Source organism: Natrix helvetica (genome assembly GCF_964273705.1).
Source record: "Natrix helvetica genome assembly, chromosome: 15".
Lineage (NCBI taxonomy): Eukaryota > Metazoa > Chordata > Lepidosauria > Squamata > Natricidae > Natrix > Natrix helvetica.
In genome coordinates this window covers 6,258,564-6,277,307 of record NC_138565.1, presented here as the reverse complement: position 1 = coordinate 6,277,307, position 18,744 = coordinate 6,258,564, and the positions used below count along the sequence as shown (strand labels likewise).

The following is an 18,744-nucleotide window of genomic DNA, read 5'->3' as shown; positions in this document are numbered from 1 at the left end:
TGGATGGATGGATAGATGATAGATAGATAGATAGATAGATAGATAGATAGATAGATAGATAGATAGATAGATATGGTAATGGATAGATGGATGGGTAGTTAGATGGATAGAGAGAGATGGTAGATGATGGATGGATGGATATATATGGTAGTTGATGGATGAATGAATAATCAGATAGATAGAGTGAGTGAGTGAGTGAGTGAGTGAGTGAGTGAGTAGTGGATGGATAGTGGATGGATAGACACAGAGAGGGTAGTGGATGGATGGATGGATAGTTAGATGGAGAGAGAGAAAAAGAGAGATGGTAGTTGATGGATGGATGGATGGATGGATGGATGGATGGATGGATGGATGGATGGATGAATGATTTGCACCATCCCAGAGAAAGCTGAGCTGGGAAGGGGCGAAATTTCTATTGAGTAAGGTTCTACCAATACCCACCTCTCCCTACTTGGAACACAATCCGTTGAGGATCTTCCAACTCCGCAAAGGAAGAGACCCCACCGTACCTTTCCTTGGCCCACCTCAACAGTTGCTCGCTGGAGGAGTAAGATTGGTTGATCACGGTGGCGTTATGGTTGAAAGAAGGCAGGACGTAGCTACGAGGACTCTACAGAAAAGACAGATCAGGAGAATGATGTCAATATGGAGGCAGTCCTTGATAAACGAGAGTTCATTTAGGGACCATTCAAAACTGCAACAGCGCCCCAAAAAGTGACTTACGACTCTTTTCACCCTTGCAGCATCCCCCATAGTCAATTCAAACACTTGGCCACTCACTCATCTATATGACGGTCGCCCTCTCCCGGGGTCAAGTGATTCCTCCTTTTGCGATCTGTTAAGGGGGAAGTCTTATTCGCTTAACAACCTTGCGACTATTTTCACAACTGCAGCGACTCACTTAACAACGGTGCCAAAAGATGGGGCAAAACTCGCTGGACAACTTTCTTGCTTAGCGACAGAAATGTTGGAGCTCAATTGTGGTCATAAGTTGAAGACTTAACCGCAGTATAATTCAGTATACAAATCGTTCTCCCACCTGATGGCTTCCATGCAGCTAATACAAAATATACATTTTTCATGTTTCCAAAACTCAGACCTCTTAATTCTCGTTTTGTCGATCCTAGTTCTGAATAATAAGCAACTTAAAAACCCTTCTGCAACATCCTTCCTCCTTATTTCCAATAGCTATTTAACGACGGCAATTTTTTCCACCAATTTACCATCTTTGCTTAAAACGTTAAGCAAACGTCATAATATTTCAGCGACCGTAATTAGTCCTAGAATAATAATTATGCGGTGCCTAACTCCGTAACTATTCCGGGCAGCTTACAAAGTGGTTTTTTTTTTTAAAAAAAAAAGTTTAAAAACAAGGAATGGAAACAACACAACAGCAAGCCAAGAAATAAAGGGGGCAGAGAAAACCTTTGTAAATTTTGATTATTTTGGTTTTGACTGTATTGTCCTCATCCCCGTGTATCTGAAAATAAGAACACATATCTTGTCTGTCTGTCTGTCTGTCTGTCTGTCTATCAATGGCTCTCTGTGTGTGTGTGTGTGTGTTTGTGTGTGTGTGTTTTAGCATAACTCTGGAACACAACTTATTTTGTATATATAAGCAATTTAGTATTATATCATCATCTGAAAATAATAACACATCTATCTATCATCTATCTATCTACCTACCTACCTACCTACATACATACATACATACATACATACATACATACCTCTATTAAATAAATCTATATCTTTTTTCTTTCTTTTTCTTTTTCTTTCTTTTTCTTTCTTTCTTTTTCTTTCTACCTACCTACCTCTATTAAATCTATATCTATCTATCTATCTATCTATCTATCTATCTATCTATCTATCTATCTATCTATCTATCTATCTATCTATCTATCATCTATCTATCTATATCTATCTATCTATCATCTATCTATCTATATCTATCTATATCTATCTATCTATATCTATCTATCTATCTATATCTATCTATCTATCTATCATCTATCTATCTATCTATCTATCTATCTATCATCTATCTATCTATATCTATCTATCTATCTATCTATATCTATCTATATCTATCTATCTCTATCTATCTATCTATCTATCTATCTATCTATCTATCTATCTATCATCTATCTATCTATATCTATCTATCTATCTATCTATCTATCTATCTATCTATCTATCTATATCTATCTATCTATATCTATCTATCTATCTATCATCTATCTATATCTATCTATCTATATCTATCTATCTATCTATATCTATCTATCTATCTATCTATCTATCTATCATCTATCTATCTATCTATATCTATCTATCTATCTATCATCTATCTATCTATATCTATCTATCTATCTATATACATACCTACCTACCTACCTACCTATCTCTATTAAATAAATTATCTATCTATCTATCTATCTATCTATCTATCTATCTGTGTGTGTGTATGTTTCAGCATAACTCTGGAACGTAACTTCTTATTTTGTATATATAAGCAATTTATTATTCTATAAATTAGAAGCAATTCATAAATTATAACTTATAAGCAACTTATTATAGTTAATAATAAGCAATTTATTATATCCGGGATGCGGTGTCTCAGTGGCTAAAACTTGCATTTTGTACGTGCTTTCGAAGCGCTAGGTTGGCAGAAGCTGGGACAAGTCAGGGGAGCTCACTCCGTTACACGGCGCTAGGGATTCCAGCCGCCGAACTGCCCACCTTTCTGATCGACCAGCTCAGCGTCTTAGCCACTGAGCCACCAGGTCCCTCCTAAGTGGCTCATAAGACAATTGCTATTTTGAGTTTTCCTCTGGCCTTTTCTGCATTTCCCTCCCCCCTTCCAAATATCCTCGGAGCCTCGCAGGATGAAAGCCGCCGTACGAGTCGCTTTCTGCGCGGAAAGCTAATCTCCCTGAAGGATCAAAGGGATTTTATATCCCATTGTTGTCTGCTGGGACTCCCGAAAGAAAAAGGAGGAAGGCTCCCGACCTTGGCGTCATCCAGCATCAGTCGGGAGAGGTCAGCCGGCCGCCTTCAAAACAGGCCTACGAGGGCGGAGAAGAGCATCCCTGCCCTCCCCCCTCCCCGCTTTCACGAGATATTTTTGCAATTTCCCCCTGTAATAATAATAATAACAATAATAATAATAATAATTCAAAATAACATGTTTCTTGAAGGAGGCTCAGTTTTGCTGATGTTTTGGTTTTGGCTGTCTCGTTTGTATGAATGAGTTAGGTTGGTATATCTTTTTTTAAGGAACAGTTAAGGACTATTTATACTTTCGCAAGGAGGTTAGGAAACTACCTTTAAACTTTATTCTTTCTTTCTTTTTCTTTCTTTCTTCCTTCGTTTGTTTGTTCATTTGTTTATTGGATTTATATGCTTTCTCGACCCTCCCTCCCTCCTTCCTTCCCTTCCTCCCCTCCATCTTCTTTCTTTCTTTCTTTTTTCCTCCCTTCCTCCTGCCCTCCCTCCCTTCCTGTCATCTTCTTTCTTTCTCTTTCTTTTTTCCTCCCTCCTTTCCTGCCTCCCTTCCTTTCATCTTTCTTTCTTTCTCTTTCTTTTTTCCTCCCTCCCTCCTTCCCTCCCTCCCTTCCTTTCATCTTCTTTCTTTCTCGTTCTTTTTTCCTCCCTCCCTCCTTCCCTCCCTCCCTGCTCCTTCTTTCCGTCCTTCCTCTTTCCTCTTTTTTTCTTTCTTCCTTCCTTCCCTTCCCCTCCCCACTCTCTCACCTAGGAAGTTAAGAATCTCACAATTAAGCTGCTCACTTGTTATATTATTGAACGCTCCGGGAGCAATCGATCAATACATTGAATTCATCTGTTGCTTCCCGGCCCTTTAATAATTTCCTTTGGCTTTTTAAAAAGAATTCGTTCTGATTTTAGTTCCATGAAATTGGACTTTAAGGCTTGGAGAAGAAGGAGAGGCCAGCTGTGAATTTTTCTTTCTTTCTTTCTTTCTTTCTTTCTTTCTTTCTTTCTTTCTTTCTTTCTTTCTTTCTTTCTTTCTCTCTCTCTCTCTTTCTTTCTTTCTTCTTTCTCTTTCTTTCTTTCTTTCCTTCCTTCTTTCTTCTTTCCTTCCTTCCTTCCTTATTTCTTCTTTCTTTCTTCCTTTTTTCTTTCCTTCTTTCTTTCTGTGTCCTTCTCTTTTTTCTCCCTCTCCCTCTCTTCTTTCTTTGCTTCTCTGTGTCCCGCTCTTTTTTCTCCCCCTCCGACCTCTCTCTTTCTTCTTTCTTTATTTCTCTGTCCCTTGCTTTCCCTCTCTTTCTCCTCTTTTCCTCCTTTCTTTCCCCCTTTCTCCCTTCCCTCCTTTCCTGGTTGAATAATTCCTCCCTTCCCCCACCTCCACCCTGGGATTTTTCCACTCCCTTGTGAAAAGCACAATTTGGCACCGCCAAAAGAAATCCTAGTTTGGTTTGGCAACTCATTGGGGGTTTCCCACCCCCACCCCTAGAATCTGGGCATTCCCCGTCTCTGCCCGTAATCTGCCCCTCCCCGCCCCCGCCCTGTCCGTCTGCCCTCCAACCACTTCAGTATGAATACATCCTGGCACCCACCCACCCCCCCTCTTGAGCCCCGGGCCGGACTCAGCATGGCGAAGTCAACCCGTTGAGGTTGGCTGGCATGAGCCGACGGTGCCACGCTCGATCTGATAGTGGCTTGCGCCTGAATTCCCTCCCATCCTCATTGTCAGCCCTTATTTTATTATTAGACACAAATAGGAAAAAAAAAGTTTTGTTTTGTTTTTTAAAAACAAAAAAAGTGGTAACAAACTGAGCGTGAGCCGGCTGGAGCCGAGGCCCAGAGGAAATGGGTCATTTTTCCGACTTTCTGTGCGTCACCGAAAACCAGGCAGCTGAAAGGAAAACAGACACCAGGGAGTCGAGCGAAGAGGTTGAGCGACGGGAAAAGAGAGAGTCAACGTTGCGGCTCCGTTTAGACGGGCAAAGCGACCAGGAGATTGGGAGCCAGGCTGTCGGCCGGCCCTCCTACCCCACAGGATTGTTGTGCAGGGGCAAATATATATATTTTTAAACATATCTTTAGTTCTTGTTTCATCCGTGGAGGGTCTCGGATGCATGGCTGAGTTGGATGCCTTGGGTCTCTAATTTTGCAATATCCAAACGGATTCTGAATTGTCGTTGTTAGTGGCGAAGTTGTGTCCTACCCATTGGGATCTCGTGGACAACGTTCCTCCAGGCCTTCCTGTCCTCTACCATCATCTGGAGTCCATTGAAGCTCACGCCGGCTGCTTCGTTGACTCCATCCAGCCATCTCCTCCTCTGTCTTCTTCTTCTTCTTCTTCTTCTTCTTCTTCTTCTTCTTCTTCTTCTTCTTCTTCTTCTTCTTCTTCTTCTTCTTCTTCTTCTCCTTCTTCTTCTCCTCCTCCTCCTCCTCCTCCTCCTCCTCCTCCTCCTCCTCCTCCTCCTCCTCCTCCATCTCCTCCTCCCCTTCTCTTTTCTCCTCTTCTCCACTATGCCTTCTCCCTCCCTCTCTCTCTCTCTCTCTCTCTTTACTTTCCTTGATTGTTGTTGTTAGTTGTAAAGTTGTGTCCGACCCTTTGCGACCCCATGGATAACGTTCCTCCAGGCCTTCCTGTCCTCTACCATCCTCTGGAGTCTATTTAAGCTCCGGTGACTCCATCCAGCCACCTCCTTCTCTGTCCCCTTCTTCCTTTTCCCTCCATCGTTCCCAGCATGAGGCTCTTCTCCAGGGAGTCCTTCTTCCTTCTCATTAGGTGGCCAAAGTCTTTGAGTTTCCTCTTCAGGATCTGGCCTTCTAAAGAGCAGTCAGTGTTGATCTCCTCTAGGACTGACCGATTGGATGGCTTTGCAGTCCAAGGGACTCAATGCAGGAGTCTTCTCCAGCACCAGAGTTCAAAGGCCTCCATCCTTTGGCGCTCAGCCTTCCTTGTGGTCCAACCTTCACAGCCATCCATTGCAACATAACCTTGACTAGATACACTTTTGATTGGTAGAGTGATGTCTCTGCTTTTTAGTCTGCTGTCTAGATTGGCCATAGCTTTCCTCCCCAGGAGCAAGCCTCTTTTCATTTCTTGGCTGCCATCCCCATCTGCTGTGATTCTGACTATATCATTTTAAATGAAGGAATCAAATCTGAGGCCTTTAAAAATCAAAAGCAGAACCGTCTCCCTCCTTCACCCTCTTCATCCTTGTCCCTACTCATTTCTGAGGGCTGGAATAGATGACTTCAAGGGTTGCCCCCGACCCCACCATTCTACAGCTAAAGTGGAACTCAAGATTATGAGGAGGGCAGCGAGTCTCCCAAGAGGGAGACAAGATTCCCACCCAACTTCCCCTTTGCTACCGACAGGGCCTGTGGAACTCCAGGCCACGAGGTCCAAAATTCTTAGCCTTGCCCCCTGCCTGTGAAGGGCTACTCACATGAAGGATGTGGAGGCGGCAACCTTCATCAGAATGGATTCTCAAGATGAAGCTGCTGTTGGAGTTGAGAATGAAGGTAGCTTTGCAGTCACCTTTGGCTGTCCCCGAAGACACGTTGAGCTGGAGAGTGGGCATCTATGAGGACAAGGGGGAGAGAGAGGCAGACATTGCATTTCTGGGCATGGTAGAAGCCACCGATATTGGGGAGAAGGTTCAGAGACACTCCACATCTTCCAAAAAGAGAGTTGAGGTTGGGAAGACACCCCTCCCCCCCATGGTTTTGGAGACCAGTTCCATCATGTGGAAAGATTTTGCAATTTCTTTCTCTCATCCATCCATCATCAATTCATTCAACTTACCTGTCCAGACAGATCTATCAACCACTCAACGTGACTGTCTTCCATCCACCCATCTACCAAGCCATCTACTCAACTTGTCTATCCATCCATCCACCATCCATCCATTCAACATCTAACACTATCTCTGCCTGTCTGTCTGTCTACCATCCATCCATCAACCATCTATCTATCATCTATCTATCTATCTATCTATCTATCTATCTATCTATCTATCTATCTATCTATCTATCTATCATTTATCTATCATCCATCTACCTATCTATCATCAACCACTCAACCTGAGTGTCTTCCATCCACCCATCTAACAATCCATCTACTCAACTTGTCTATCCAACCATCCACCATCCATCCATTCAACATCTGTCTATCACTATCTCTGCCTGCCTGCCTGCCTATCTGCCTATCTATCATCTATCTATCTATCTATCATCTATCTATCTATCTATCTATCTATCTATCTATCTATCTATCTATCTATCATCTATCTATCTATCTATCTATCTATCTATCTATCTATCTATCATCTATCATCTATCTATCATCTATATATCCCTATCATCAATCCATCTATCATCTAGCTATCATCTATTATCTATCATCTATCATCTTTTTTTTTCTCTCTCTCTCTCCCTCCCTCCCTCCACTCAACTTCTCTCTTTATCTGGCTAGCTGGCTGTCCAGCTGGCAATCAGCCACATCTCCCTCCCTCCTCCCAGTTTGGTTCAAAGCCGCTCGCCTTCTTCAAAACTAGATTGCCGTCTGTGCAAAAAGAGACGGCCGCCCTTCGGTGGCGCCTCTCGGCTCCCAGTCCAGCACCCTCCCCATCCTCCCCCGGCCGCACAATTCCTGCGAGAACCCCCCCCCTTCTCAGATGGAGAATGGAGGGTGAGAGCTGGGAACCCTCGCCCAGACGTGCCCCCCGAAACCCAAACAAACAGAAATCCCAAGAGCCTCGGCCTCACCGAATGCCTTCGGGCCCCCATCGAGCGCACAAGCCGAGGGGTCAAACGGCGAGCAGGGAAAGCTTTGCTTCTATTTTTACCTCCCCACTTCATCCCCCACCCCACTCGGGAGCCATTGTTCCTCCCTTGGAGAACTCCGCAAGATTTCTTCTGCCTGGGAGATCTGCTTATAGAAACCAACTTCCCGTAATTCTTTCCCACTTGGAGACTGGCTACGCTGGGGCCCCTTGTCTGAATGCCACAGCCCTGACATCAGTGGGGCCTCCCATCGCAACCCGGAGACTTTGGGGACAGCCGGTGGCTTGGGCAGCTGATGGGAGACCGGTAAGGGGGGGGGTCAACTGGGCCGAGTGCCCCAGCCATCACCTCCACTTCAGACCAGGTCTCTGGGGTCTTTGGTGCTCTCTGATCTTACAGACTCAACTAGACTGAGTCTGGAACTGGGTATGTCTAGTTGAATGAAAAGAAGGACTAGGGGAGACATGATAGCAGTCTTCCGATATCTCAGGGGCTGCCCCAAAGAAAAGGGAGTCAAGCTATTCTCCAAAGCACCTGAGGGCAGGACAAGAAGCAATGGGTGGAAACTAATCAAGGAGAGAAGCAACTTAGAACTGAGGAGAAACTTCCTGACTGTTAGAACAATGAATCAGTGGAACAGAAGTTGCGTCCAGAAGTTGTGAATGCCCCAACACTGGAAGTCTTTAAGAAGATGTTGGATAACCATTTGTCTGAAATGGTATAGGGTTTCCTGCCTAGGCAGGGGGTTGGACTAAAAGACCTCCAAGGTCCCTTCCAACTCTGTTATTCTATTCTATTGTATTCTATTCTATTTTATTCTGTTCTACTCTACAGTCTGCTCTAAATTCTATTCTATTCTATTCTATCCTATTTTATTCTATTCTACTCTACATTCTGCTCTACTCTAAATTCCATTCTATTCTATTCTACTCTACTCTACTCTAAATTCTATTCTATTCTATTCTATTCTATTCTATTCTATTCTATTCTATTCTACTCTACTCTAAATTCTATTCTATTCTACTCTACTCTAAATTCTATTCTATTCTACTCTACTCTACTCTACATTCTATTTTATTCTATTTTATTCTGTTCTATTCTACTCTACTCTACTTACTCTATTCTACTCTACTCTATAGTATATTCTACCATACACCCCACTCCCTTCCACACTGAATGCTGTCTCCTAATTGGGTCATGAAATGTCTGCAGAAACAATAACAAAGCTCTTGGAGAACACCAGACCCAGAATTTTTCTTCTTCCTCTTCCTCTTCCTCTTCCTCTTCCTCTTCCTCTTCCTCTTCCTCCTCCTCCTCCTCCTCCTCCTCCTCCTCCTCCTCCTCCTCCTCCTCCTCCTCCTCCTCCTCCTCCTCCTAGCATTGATGACATCCCCTAGTTGGATAATGAAATGTCTCCAAGAAAACAACCAAGCTTTCTGAGAACACATAAGGACCCAGAAATTCTCCTCCTCCAGTTCAAATAGGCCTGTGAATCAGGGTGAAGTCAGATCCTAAGCACAGTTGCAGTTTCGTTTAGAACCTGCTTTATTCAGCGACTGTTGGCGATCGCTAAGCGAGGAGCCTGTAAACTCAAAAGGCAGGCTCATTGAAAGCAATCTTGAAAGTAGGAATGGCGGACAAACCAATTTTTAAATAAAGAGGATTGCCGGATCAGCTACCAACCTGGGATCTGCTGTATTTCAGATTCATAACATGGACCTCCAGCTCAGGATTGATCGGACCATGAGCATCGCAACCGCTGGGCAACACACTCGTGGTGTAGAAGACCCTGACCGCCTGGTCTTGGCTGATGGGCTCCGGAATGCATCCCAAGGAATTCAACACACCTGGGAAGGTAAGAATCTCACAATTAAGCCGCTCACTTGTTACATTATTGAAGACTCCGGGATCTATCCGTCAATACGTTGGATTCATCCGTTGCTTCCCAGCCCTTCAATCCTTTCCTTTGGCTTTTTAAAATGAAGATACTGAATTTGATTTGAGTTCCATGAAATTCCATGAAATTAAGGTTTGGGGAATAAGAAGGCCAGCTGGGAATCTCTTTCTTTCTTTCTTTCTTTCTTTCTTTCTTTCTTTCTTTCTTTCTTTCTTTCTTTCTTTCTTTTTTCTTTCTTTCTTTCTTTCTTTTTTCTTCCTTCTTTCCTTTCTCATTCTTTCTCTCTTTCTTACAAATTTCTTCCTTCCTTCCTTTTTTCTTCCTTTCCTTCCTCTTCATTTCCATCTTTCTCTGTTATTCTTTTTCCTTCCTTTCTTCTGCCCTCCCTCCTTCCATTCCTCCCTCCCTCCCTCTTTCCTTCCTTCCTTCTTTTCTCTGTCTTTCTCTCTCTCTCTCTCCCTTTCTTTCTTTTTCTTCCTTTCCTTCCTCTTTCCTTCCTTCTTTCTTTTCTCTCTTTCTCTCTCTCCCTTTTTTCTTTTTCTTCCTTTCCTTCCCCTTTCTTTCCATCTTTCTCTGTTACTCTTTTTCCTTCCTTCCCCCCTCCCTCCATTCCTCCCTCCCTCTTTCTTTCTTTTCTTTCTTTTCTCTCTCTTTCTCTTCTTTCTTTTTCTTACTTTCTCTCTCTCTCTCTCTCTTTCTCTCTTTCTCCCTTCTTACTAACTAACCTATTTGCTCATTCACCCATCCATTCGACTCGTTTGCTGCCCATCTCACTGCAAGCTGACTCTGGGGCGCTTACAACGTTAAAACTAAGCCACAAACATCAGTAACTAATGAATGAAATCTCAATGAAAAGGGAGATTGGAACTAAAACCAAAGGATGGGGAGGAAAAGGGGCAGGCCTGGGTGGGAGGCAGGAGCTGCCCTTGATCGCTTAAATCGGATTCCGTGAAATTGAAGGTGTCCCGAGCTGGACTGAGCTAGAGAAGAACCGAACCAAGCGTTTCGGGCTAAAATCTGCATCCCCCAGGAGATGCTTAAACTCAATGCCCTAAACGGAGAGTGAGGAATCTACGTTCAAGCAGGACGCCCAAGCTCCCTTCCCCGCCTCGCCTGACGCGGAGTCGTCCACTCGATCATTGTCCCGAGTTTCCTCCGAGGACCAACCTCGGCCAGTCCCAGCCTAGCGGCATCAGAGGAAGACAAACAAGAGACTTATCTGGCCTCCGCAGCTTGCGTCACTCTTCCCCTCTTGAAGCCCGTCTAGAAAAATAACCGACGGGACAAGACACCGAAAAAAACACACACAAAAAAAAAACCCACCCAACCTCGTGGCTACACAGGACTCTGCAGACGAGTATCTGTTTACGTTATTCCCCAGGCGCCAAAGAGCTCTGTGTGAGCTGAGCTCAGAGAAATGCCGTGAGATTAGATCAGGCTGGCGACAAAGGGCAAAATCAACGGAGACTGCATTCTGCCATGGGTGGCACCGTCCGGCCTCACCAGAGGGAGGTTAAACAAGGGGGCGAGGAAGGAGAATTGCTCACATGCGGGAGTCCCACCAGGCTGGGCCAAGACGTGGTTTGTGGTGGCCAGAGAAAGCCACGGGGCCGGCTGCAGCCACCTCTGGCTGGTGTTGGTGTGCATCGCTCAGATCTTGGCATGGAATGATAATTGTGGCCACAGGATGACCATAGGATCATCGGGAATAACTGGGGAAGGGAAGGATGCTAACGCCTTTAAACTATATACGAAATTTAAATTATATATGAAATTTAGATATGAAAAGGATGGTCAGGAAAGATAGATTTTCCCCTTCTTGGTTTGGAAATTTTCTGGATCGCATCCTTTCATTCCTCCATCAACACCTCTGTTTTCTCTCATCTATTCACTCCATCCACCCATCCAAATTGTATCTCTCTTATCCATCCATCCATTCATATTATACCTCTCTTATCCATCCATCCATATTATATCTCTATTATCCATCAATCCATCCATATTATATTATCCATCGATCCATCCACCCAAATTATATTTCAATTATCCATCCATCCATATTATATCTCTCTTATCCACCCATCCATCCATATTATCATGTATCTCTCTTATCTATCCATCCATCCATTCATATTATATATCTCTTATCCATCCATCCATCCATCCATCCATCCATCCTATTATACATTGATCCATCCATTATCTATCCACCCAAATTATATTTCTATCATCCATCCATCCATCCATCTATCCAATCTAAACTCTGTGTCTGTCTATTTATCCATCTATCAGTCTACTGTACTAAATTGAAAGTTCTGATCATTTCTTATTATAAGTTTACACTCATGGGCATGCACATGCACACAGAGTGTGACAGAGAGACAGAAAGAGAGAAACAGAGACAGAGAGAGACGGAGAGAGAGAGACAGAGAGGGTGTGTGTGACAGAGAGACAGAGACGGAGAGAGTGCGACAGAGAGACAGAAAGAGAGAAACAGTGAGAGAGACAGAGACAGAAACAGACAGAGAGAGAGAGACAGAGAGTGAGTGACAGAGAAACAGAAAGAGAGAAACAGAGACAGAGAGAGACGGAGAGAGAGAGACAGAGAGTGTGTATGACAGAGAGACAGAGACAGAGAGAGTGTGACAGAGAGACAGAAAGAAAAACAGAGACACAGAGAGAGTGTGACAGAGAAACAGAAAGAGAGAAACAGAGACAGACGGAGAGAGAGAGAGACAGAGAGAGTGTGACAGAGAAACAGAAAGAGAGAAACAGACAGAGAGAGAGACGGAGAGAGAGAGATAGAGAGAGTGTGTGTGACAGAGAGACAGAGACAGAGAGAGTGTGACAGAGAGACAGAAAGAGAGAAACAGAGAGACAGAGACAGAAACAGAAAGAGAAACAGAGACAGAGAGGCAGAGAGAGAGAGACAGAGAATGTGTGTGTGACAGAGAGACAGAGACAGAGAGTGTGTGACATACATATTTCTTACTGGTTTTTTAGGGGGATTGTTCTTTTAAATTTAATTTTATAGGATATTTGTTGGGGTTTTAAATTTTTATATTTTAAATTATTTACTTAGCAGTACAGTTCTGTATATCTTTTTATCCTCCTCTTATTTATTTATCTATCTACTTAATAATTTTAATTGTCTAAATTTTATAGTTATTCATGATGTATTTCTGAGATGGACTGTACACCGCCCCGAGTCCCTTTCGGGAGAGGGGGCGGTCTATAAGCGCTAAGAAATAAATAATAAATAAATAAATACAGAGAGACAGAAAGAGAAAAACAGACAGAGAGAGACAGAGTATGACAGAGAAACAGAAAGAGAGAAACAGAGACAGAGAGAGACAGAGAGAGTGTGACAGAGAGACAGAAAGAGAGAAACAGAGAGAGACAGAGAGACAGAAACAGAAAGAGAGAAACAGAGATAGAGAGACAGAGAGAGAGAGACAAAGTGTGACAGAGAAACAGAAAGAGAGAAACAGAGAAACAGAGAGAGAGAGTTGACAGAGAGAGTGTGACAGAGACAAAAAGAGAAAAACAGAGACAGAGAGAGACAGAGAAACAGAGATAGAGAGAGACAAAGAGAGAGACAGAGTGTGACAGAAACAGAAAGAGAGAAACAGAGATAGAGAGACAGAGAGAGAGAGACAAAGTGTGACAGAGAAACAGAAAGAGAGAAACAGAGAAACAGAGAGAGAGAGTTGACAGAGAGACAGAGACAGAGAGAGTGTGACAGAGACAAAAAGAGAAAAACAGAGACAGAGAGAGACAGAGAATGACAGAGAAACAGAGATAGAGAGAGACAAAGAGAGAGACAGAGTGTGACAGAAACAGAAAGAGAGAAACAGAGAGAGAGAGAGAGTTGACAGAGAGACAGAGACAGAGAGTGTGTGACACAGAGAGACAGAGACAGAGAAACATATTGCATTTTTCTGTTAATGCCACCAAAATTGCGTTGGCCTCGTTCGCAACTGCCTCACAACACTGACTCCCAATTCCTGGAATCCAAAATCCTTTTTGCCAGAATTCCTGCTCAGCCTGACATCTCCCATTTTTATTCCAGGATCTTTATTTCTGTTTGTGCAATTCTCTTTCTCCCCCCCCCACCCTTCCGAGACCTCCCTGAAAGCTTGTTCTGCAAACATAAGCCACGCTCCCCTCTTTTGCGTTTTCTGACTATTTCCCAAGCGTTTCGTCCACCAACACGTCAGCAAACACATTGATGGGGATGGGAGTAAAAACAGATGTCGTTTGCACTTTTTTTGCACTGAATTCCTGGAAGACTTAATTCTCCATTCTGGTTTTTGAAACCATTTCTCTTTGTTTCACTTTCTTCCTCTCCTCCAGTTGTTGGAGATCGGATTGTGAACAAAGCGTTAGAGAAGGGAAGAGCGGCAATTTTGAGTTTTCTCCTTCTCCTCCTCCTCCTTCATCCCATCTCATTCTTTGTCTCTCTCTCTCCTTCTCTCTCCATCATTTTAAATGATGCTTCCTGTGAGAATTAGGTTTTGCCCCCTCCACCAGTTCCCATTTCTGCTCGCCAAACAGCTTGAGTTCATCCAGTCTCCAAAAACATTAGCGTCACGTTTTCAATTTCTTTTCCGTTTTTTAAAACAAATATTGTGAGCGAGTGAAAATAGAGAATTTAGCACAGTCATCTCCCAAACGAACTGCATTTGTCAGCTAGTGAAGTTCCCGTTTTGCATTTTCTCGGCCTCAAGGGACCCAGGCGTCATGTGGGAACAGCCGTGTCCTACCTTAAAAGGTTGTCGTTCGCCTACCTTAAAGGGAGTGTTACATTTTTGCACAGGGCCAAGTGTCTCCACCCTCCTCCTATAGCAAGCTGCCTTCCGATATTTTCTTTTGGAAGGAAAGAAATTTTACACCTTTCCCGGATGGTCTTTTAGCACCCTAATTTCCGGGAACAACAAAAATTTTTTTTAAGATATTCAATTGAGAGAAATTGAGTAGCGCTAATAGAAGATGTAGGGGCTAAGACGCTAAGCTTGTCGATCAGAAAGGTCGGCAATTCGAAGGTTCGAATCCCTAGCGCCGTGTCACGGAGTGAGCTCCCGTGAGTCGTCCCAGCTTCTGCCAACCTAGCAGTTCGAAAGCACGTAAAAAATGCAAGTAGAAAAACAGGCACCACCTTTGGTGGGAAAGGAACAGCGTTCTGTGCGCCTTCGGAGTTGAGTCATGCCGGCCACATGACCACGGAGACGTCTTCGGACAGCGCTGGCTCTTCGGCTTTGAAACGGAGATGAGCACCGCCCCCTAGAGTCGGGAACGACTAGCACGTATGTGCGAAGGGAACCTTTACCTTTTAATAGAAGATGTAAATCAGCGCTCATCACCTTCGAAAATCCAACTAAGCAAATTTGGGTTTAATTAGTCCCTTGCAAAATTGTTCCTTTTTCCAATTTCAAATCCATCTTTTAATCATCGTCTTAGAAAACTGGTATTAGCGCTGTAAAATCTTTTAAAATTCTGCTTTGACCAATCCGGTTTTACCGCCCCCCCAAACTGTTTAATTTTTATTTATTTCTTACAAAGAAGGATGGTTTGAACATATTTTTTCATCCATCCGTAATAAAATAAATATTTCTAAAACAGAGAGGACTCTTGCAAATACGCAGGTGCTCGCGTAAAATCTGACAGCTCGGTCCCATTTCACGTTAAGCCAGAGTTGCAATCAAAAAACCAACCAGCTTGGCTGTTTAAAATAATCCTTTTTTAAAAATGGTATCACGTAAAAACCAGCATGTAGAAATCGCTTGGTATCGTGGGAACGCATCCCTTAATATGTTGCGATAGTTTTTTCTGGATATAAAGGAATAGTTAATGAAGCTTAGATGATTGGATCGAGATGGGATTTGCCTTCTATGTTAGAGAGGGTATTTAAAGGTAGACTGCCTTTAATCATGGAGGGATCATGTAGGAATCAGGCATGAATAAATCGCTATATTTATAATATAAAGAGTGAGTTCATAATACCTACAGGTTATAACCAATTTCAGTGCTACAAATGTTAGCCTTCATTTTTAATCTGTTTTAATCTGGGGAATTTTTAAAGCTAGGAATGAGGGTTAAACGTGGAATAAATTTACAAACCACAATGACATGGATACAACTCCTGCTTTAGCAACTAGCCAACCAAGCAGGAATAGTTTGGCGCCGGCGACCCAGACAAGAGTGCTTCAGAACATGTGCAGAGTTCCTTCAGGGCCCTAGCGGACAAAAAGCCGTCATTTTGAGCGATTTAAACCGGAGAATTTGATTTTCGGATTGATTTCATGGAGAAAGGAAGAGAAACTGAATTCACGGGGCAGGTCAGTTGGGTTGCACTTTTAGCAACCGAATTGTGACACTTAATTTGTCGGTCTTTCTTACAAGCTGCCCGCTGTTTGGGTGTCCAAAAGGAAGGTCCAAGGGGGAGGCATTTATTTGGGAAAAGGAGATATATGGTCCCACAGAAGCTTTGGGACTTCAACAAATACAGCGTGGTAGAACCAACTGGTTGAATGTAATATTTTAGGCTTATTTGTGAGTGAGTGTGTGTGTACTTTCACTCGTATTAGCTAACAATATTCCTCAGTTTTGGGATCGCTGAATAATTGTAAAAGAAACTGGAACTGATTTTTCTACCCAGAGCAGAGCTGGGGGCTGGAGACCATGACTTCAACGGGTGTCCCTCAACCATCATATCAACTGAGGTTTCTCAAACTTCTCAACTTTAAGCCGGGTGGACTTCAACTCCCAGAATCCCCGAGCCAGCATGTCGGTTATGTGACGTGCTAGTACCGCTTTGTAAAGCCTTAGTAAGGCCACACCTGGAATACGGCATCCAGTTTTGGTCGCCACATGACAAAAAAAAGACATCGAGACTTTGGAAAAAGTACAGAGAAGAGCAACTAAGATGATTAAAGAGACTTTTGGTCGCCACGATGTAAAAAAGATTTGGAGACTCTAAAGAGAGTGCAGAGAAGAGCAACAGAGAGGATTAGGGGACTGGAGACTAAAACATAGGAGGAACAGTTGCAGGAACTGGGTATGTCTAGTTTAATGAAAAGAAGGACAAAGGGAGACATGATAGCAGTCTTCCAATATCTCGGGGGCTGCCACAAGAAAGAGGGAGTCAGCCTATTCTCCAAAGCACCTGAGGGTAGAACAAGAAGCAATGGGTGGAAACTAATCAAGGAGAGAAGCAACCTGGAACTGAGGAGAAACTTCCTAACAGGGAGGACAATTAACCAGTGGAACAGCTTGCCACCAGAAGTTGAGGGTGCTCCATCAGTGGAGGTTTTTAAGAAGAGATTGGATAACCATTTGTCTGATGTGGTGTAGGGTTTCGTGCCTAAGCAGGGGGTTGGACTAGAAGACCTCGAAGGTCCCTTCCAGCTCTATTGTGATCGATTGAAGTCCACCAGGTTGAGGAACATGTTCAACTGATCTCAACTCAAAGCAAGGTTGTACTTGCGAACCAAATTCTGTCTTGGTGTCTTCCACCATCCACCTACTCTAACTCAGCCCTTCCAAGTAGGGGAAGATATTTTGAGATCTTCCCTGTAGCAAAACCTGCTGAAATTCGCAAATCTGAGGAGACAGGAAACGGCTTGAAGGAACTTAAGATGGACTAGGACTTCCCTCAGATCTCACGTCTGGATCGGAGAGAAACTGAAAGAGACTTGCAGTACAGTTCTCCCTTCAGAACTGAAGTGAAGAAGCCCAGATCAACCTCCCTCCCCCAAAGAGATGACAAGACCATCACCCCTGTCCAGATGTCTCCTTCCATCTCCTCACCTTTGACAGAGCCAAGTTTGCCAAGTCAACCCCTTAACTTCCTCTAAACACACTATAAAAAAGAAGTTGAGACTCTAGAAAAAGTGCAGAGAAGAGCAACCAAGATGATGAGGAAACTGTTGGCTAAAACATACGATGAGCGGTTGCAGGAACTGGGCATAGCTAGTCTAGGGAAGAGAAGGACCAGGGGAGACAGGAGAGCAATGTTCCTATATTTGAGGGGCTACCACAGAGAGGAGGGGGTCAAGCTATTGTCCAAATCACCCGAAGGCCAAGACAAGGAATAATGGATGGAAATTGATCAAGGAGAGATTCAACCTGGAAATGAGGAGGAATTTTCTGACAGGGAGAACAATCAACCCATGGAACAGAAGTTGCCTTCAGAAGTTGTGGGAGCTTCATCCCTGGAAGCTTTCGAGAAGAGACTGTCAGAAATGGTGTAGGGTCTTCTGAAGACCTACAAGGTCCCTTCATCTGTATCTGCTTCTGGATCCATTTTAAGAGATCCTACAACCATCCTTGATTGATCTTGGTGAGTTCCAGCCTCCGAGATTCCGCTCCCAAATTTGGAGAGGAGGACGGGCTCCCCTCGGACCCCCTCCCCAAACCCCAATTGTAGCATCTCCCTTTTCCGACGAGAATGTTACTTACCTGACATCGCGGCTACAGGGCCAGCGATCAGAAGCAGCACGGCGAAGTACCACAGATCCATCTCCCCGTGATCCGAGCGGTCAGTGCGTGTCCCTTGTCCTCTGGGTGCCCCCTTAGCCCGTGTCTAGAGGCAAAGGGCTGGAGAAACTGGACCCCGCCGGACAGTGTCGTCGTACGACGGGACTTGGGACACACAGACGGGTCAGTTCTGCTCTTCTCCACTCCAGCCTCGATCCCTTTCAGGAAGACCAAGAGGGTGATGGAGCCCAGCGAGCGAGGCCAATGAAGCAAGCAGGCCGAAGTTCCACAGGCTTCGACGGAGCCAGACAGAGAGTCTCCTTCGTCCTCCGAGCTCCAAGTGTCGAAATGTTCAGGCTGGGCTCCTCTCCGCTAATGATACGCCGCCGGGGCAGGAAATCAACTCCCTCTTTGGAAGTCCTGCCAAGATTTTTGCTGCCAAAGCAGAAAAAGGAAATGCAATTTTTTTCCCTCCCTTTTCTTTAGCTCTTTTTTTTTAAAGAGGGGTGGGGGGAGAAAAAAAACACCCCCACAGCTTCAAAGGATGCCAAGAAGAAGAAAAATTCCTCCTGCTTGTCAGTGAAAAATCTCCGACGGAGAATAAA

General features: G+C 44.0%; 1 protein-coding gene across 1 annotated transcript in view; it reads right to left on the bottom strand.

Annotated features, from left to right (window-relative positions):
• Positions 1–18,502, bottom strand: part of ENG (endoglin) — a 40,343-nt gene extending 21,841 nt beyond the window's left edge. Inside the window, exons 1-4 of the mRNA XM_081967152.1 lie at positions 18,122–18,502; positions 9,448–9,611; positions 6,426–6,560; positions 442–610 (exon numbers count right to left, since the gene is read on the bottom strand). Coding sequence (XP_081823278.1) covers positions 442–610; positions 6,426–6,560; positions 9,448–9,611; positions 18,122–18,182 — 529 coding nt within the window. The 5' untranslated portion in view covers positions 18,183–18,502. The remainder of the gene's footprint in view (positions 1–441; positions 611–6,425; positions 6,561–9,447; positions 9,612–18,121) is intronic.
• Positions 18,503–18,744: the final 242 nt, after the last annotated feature.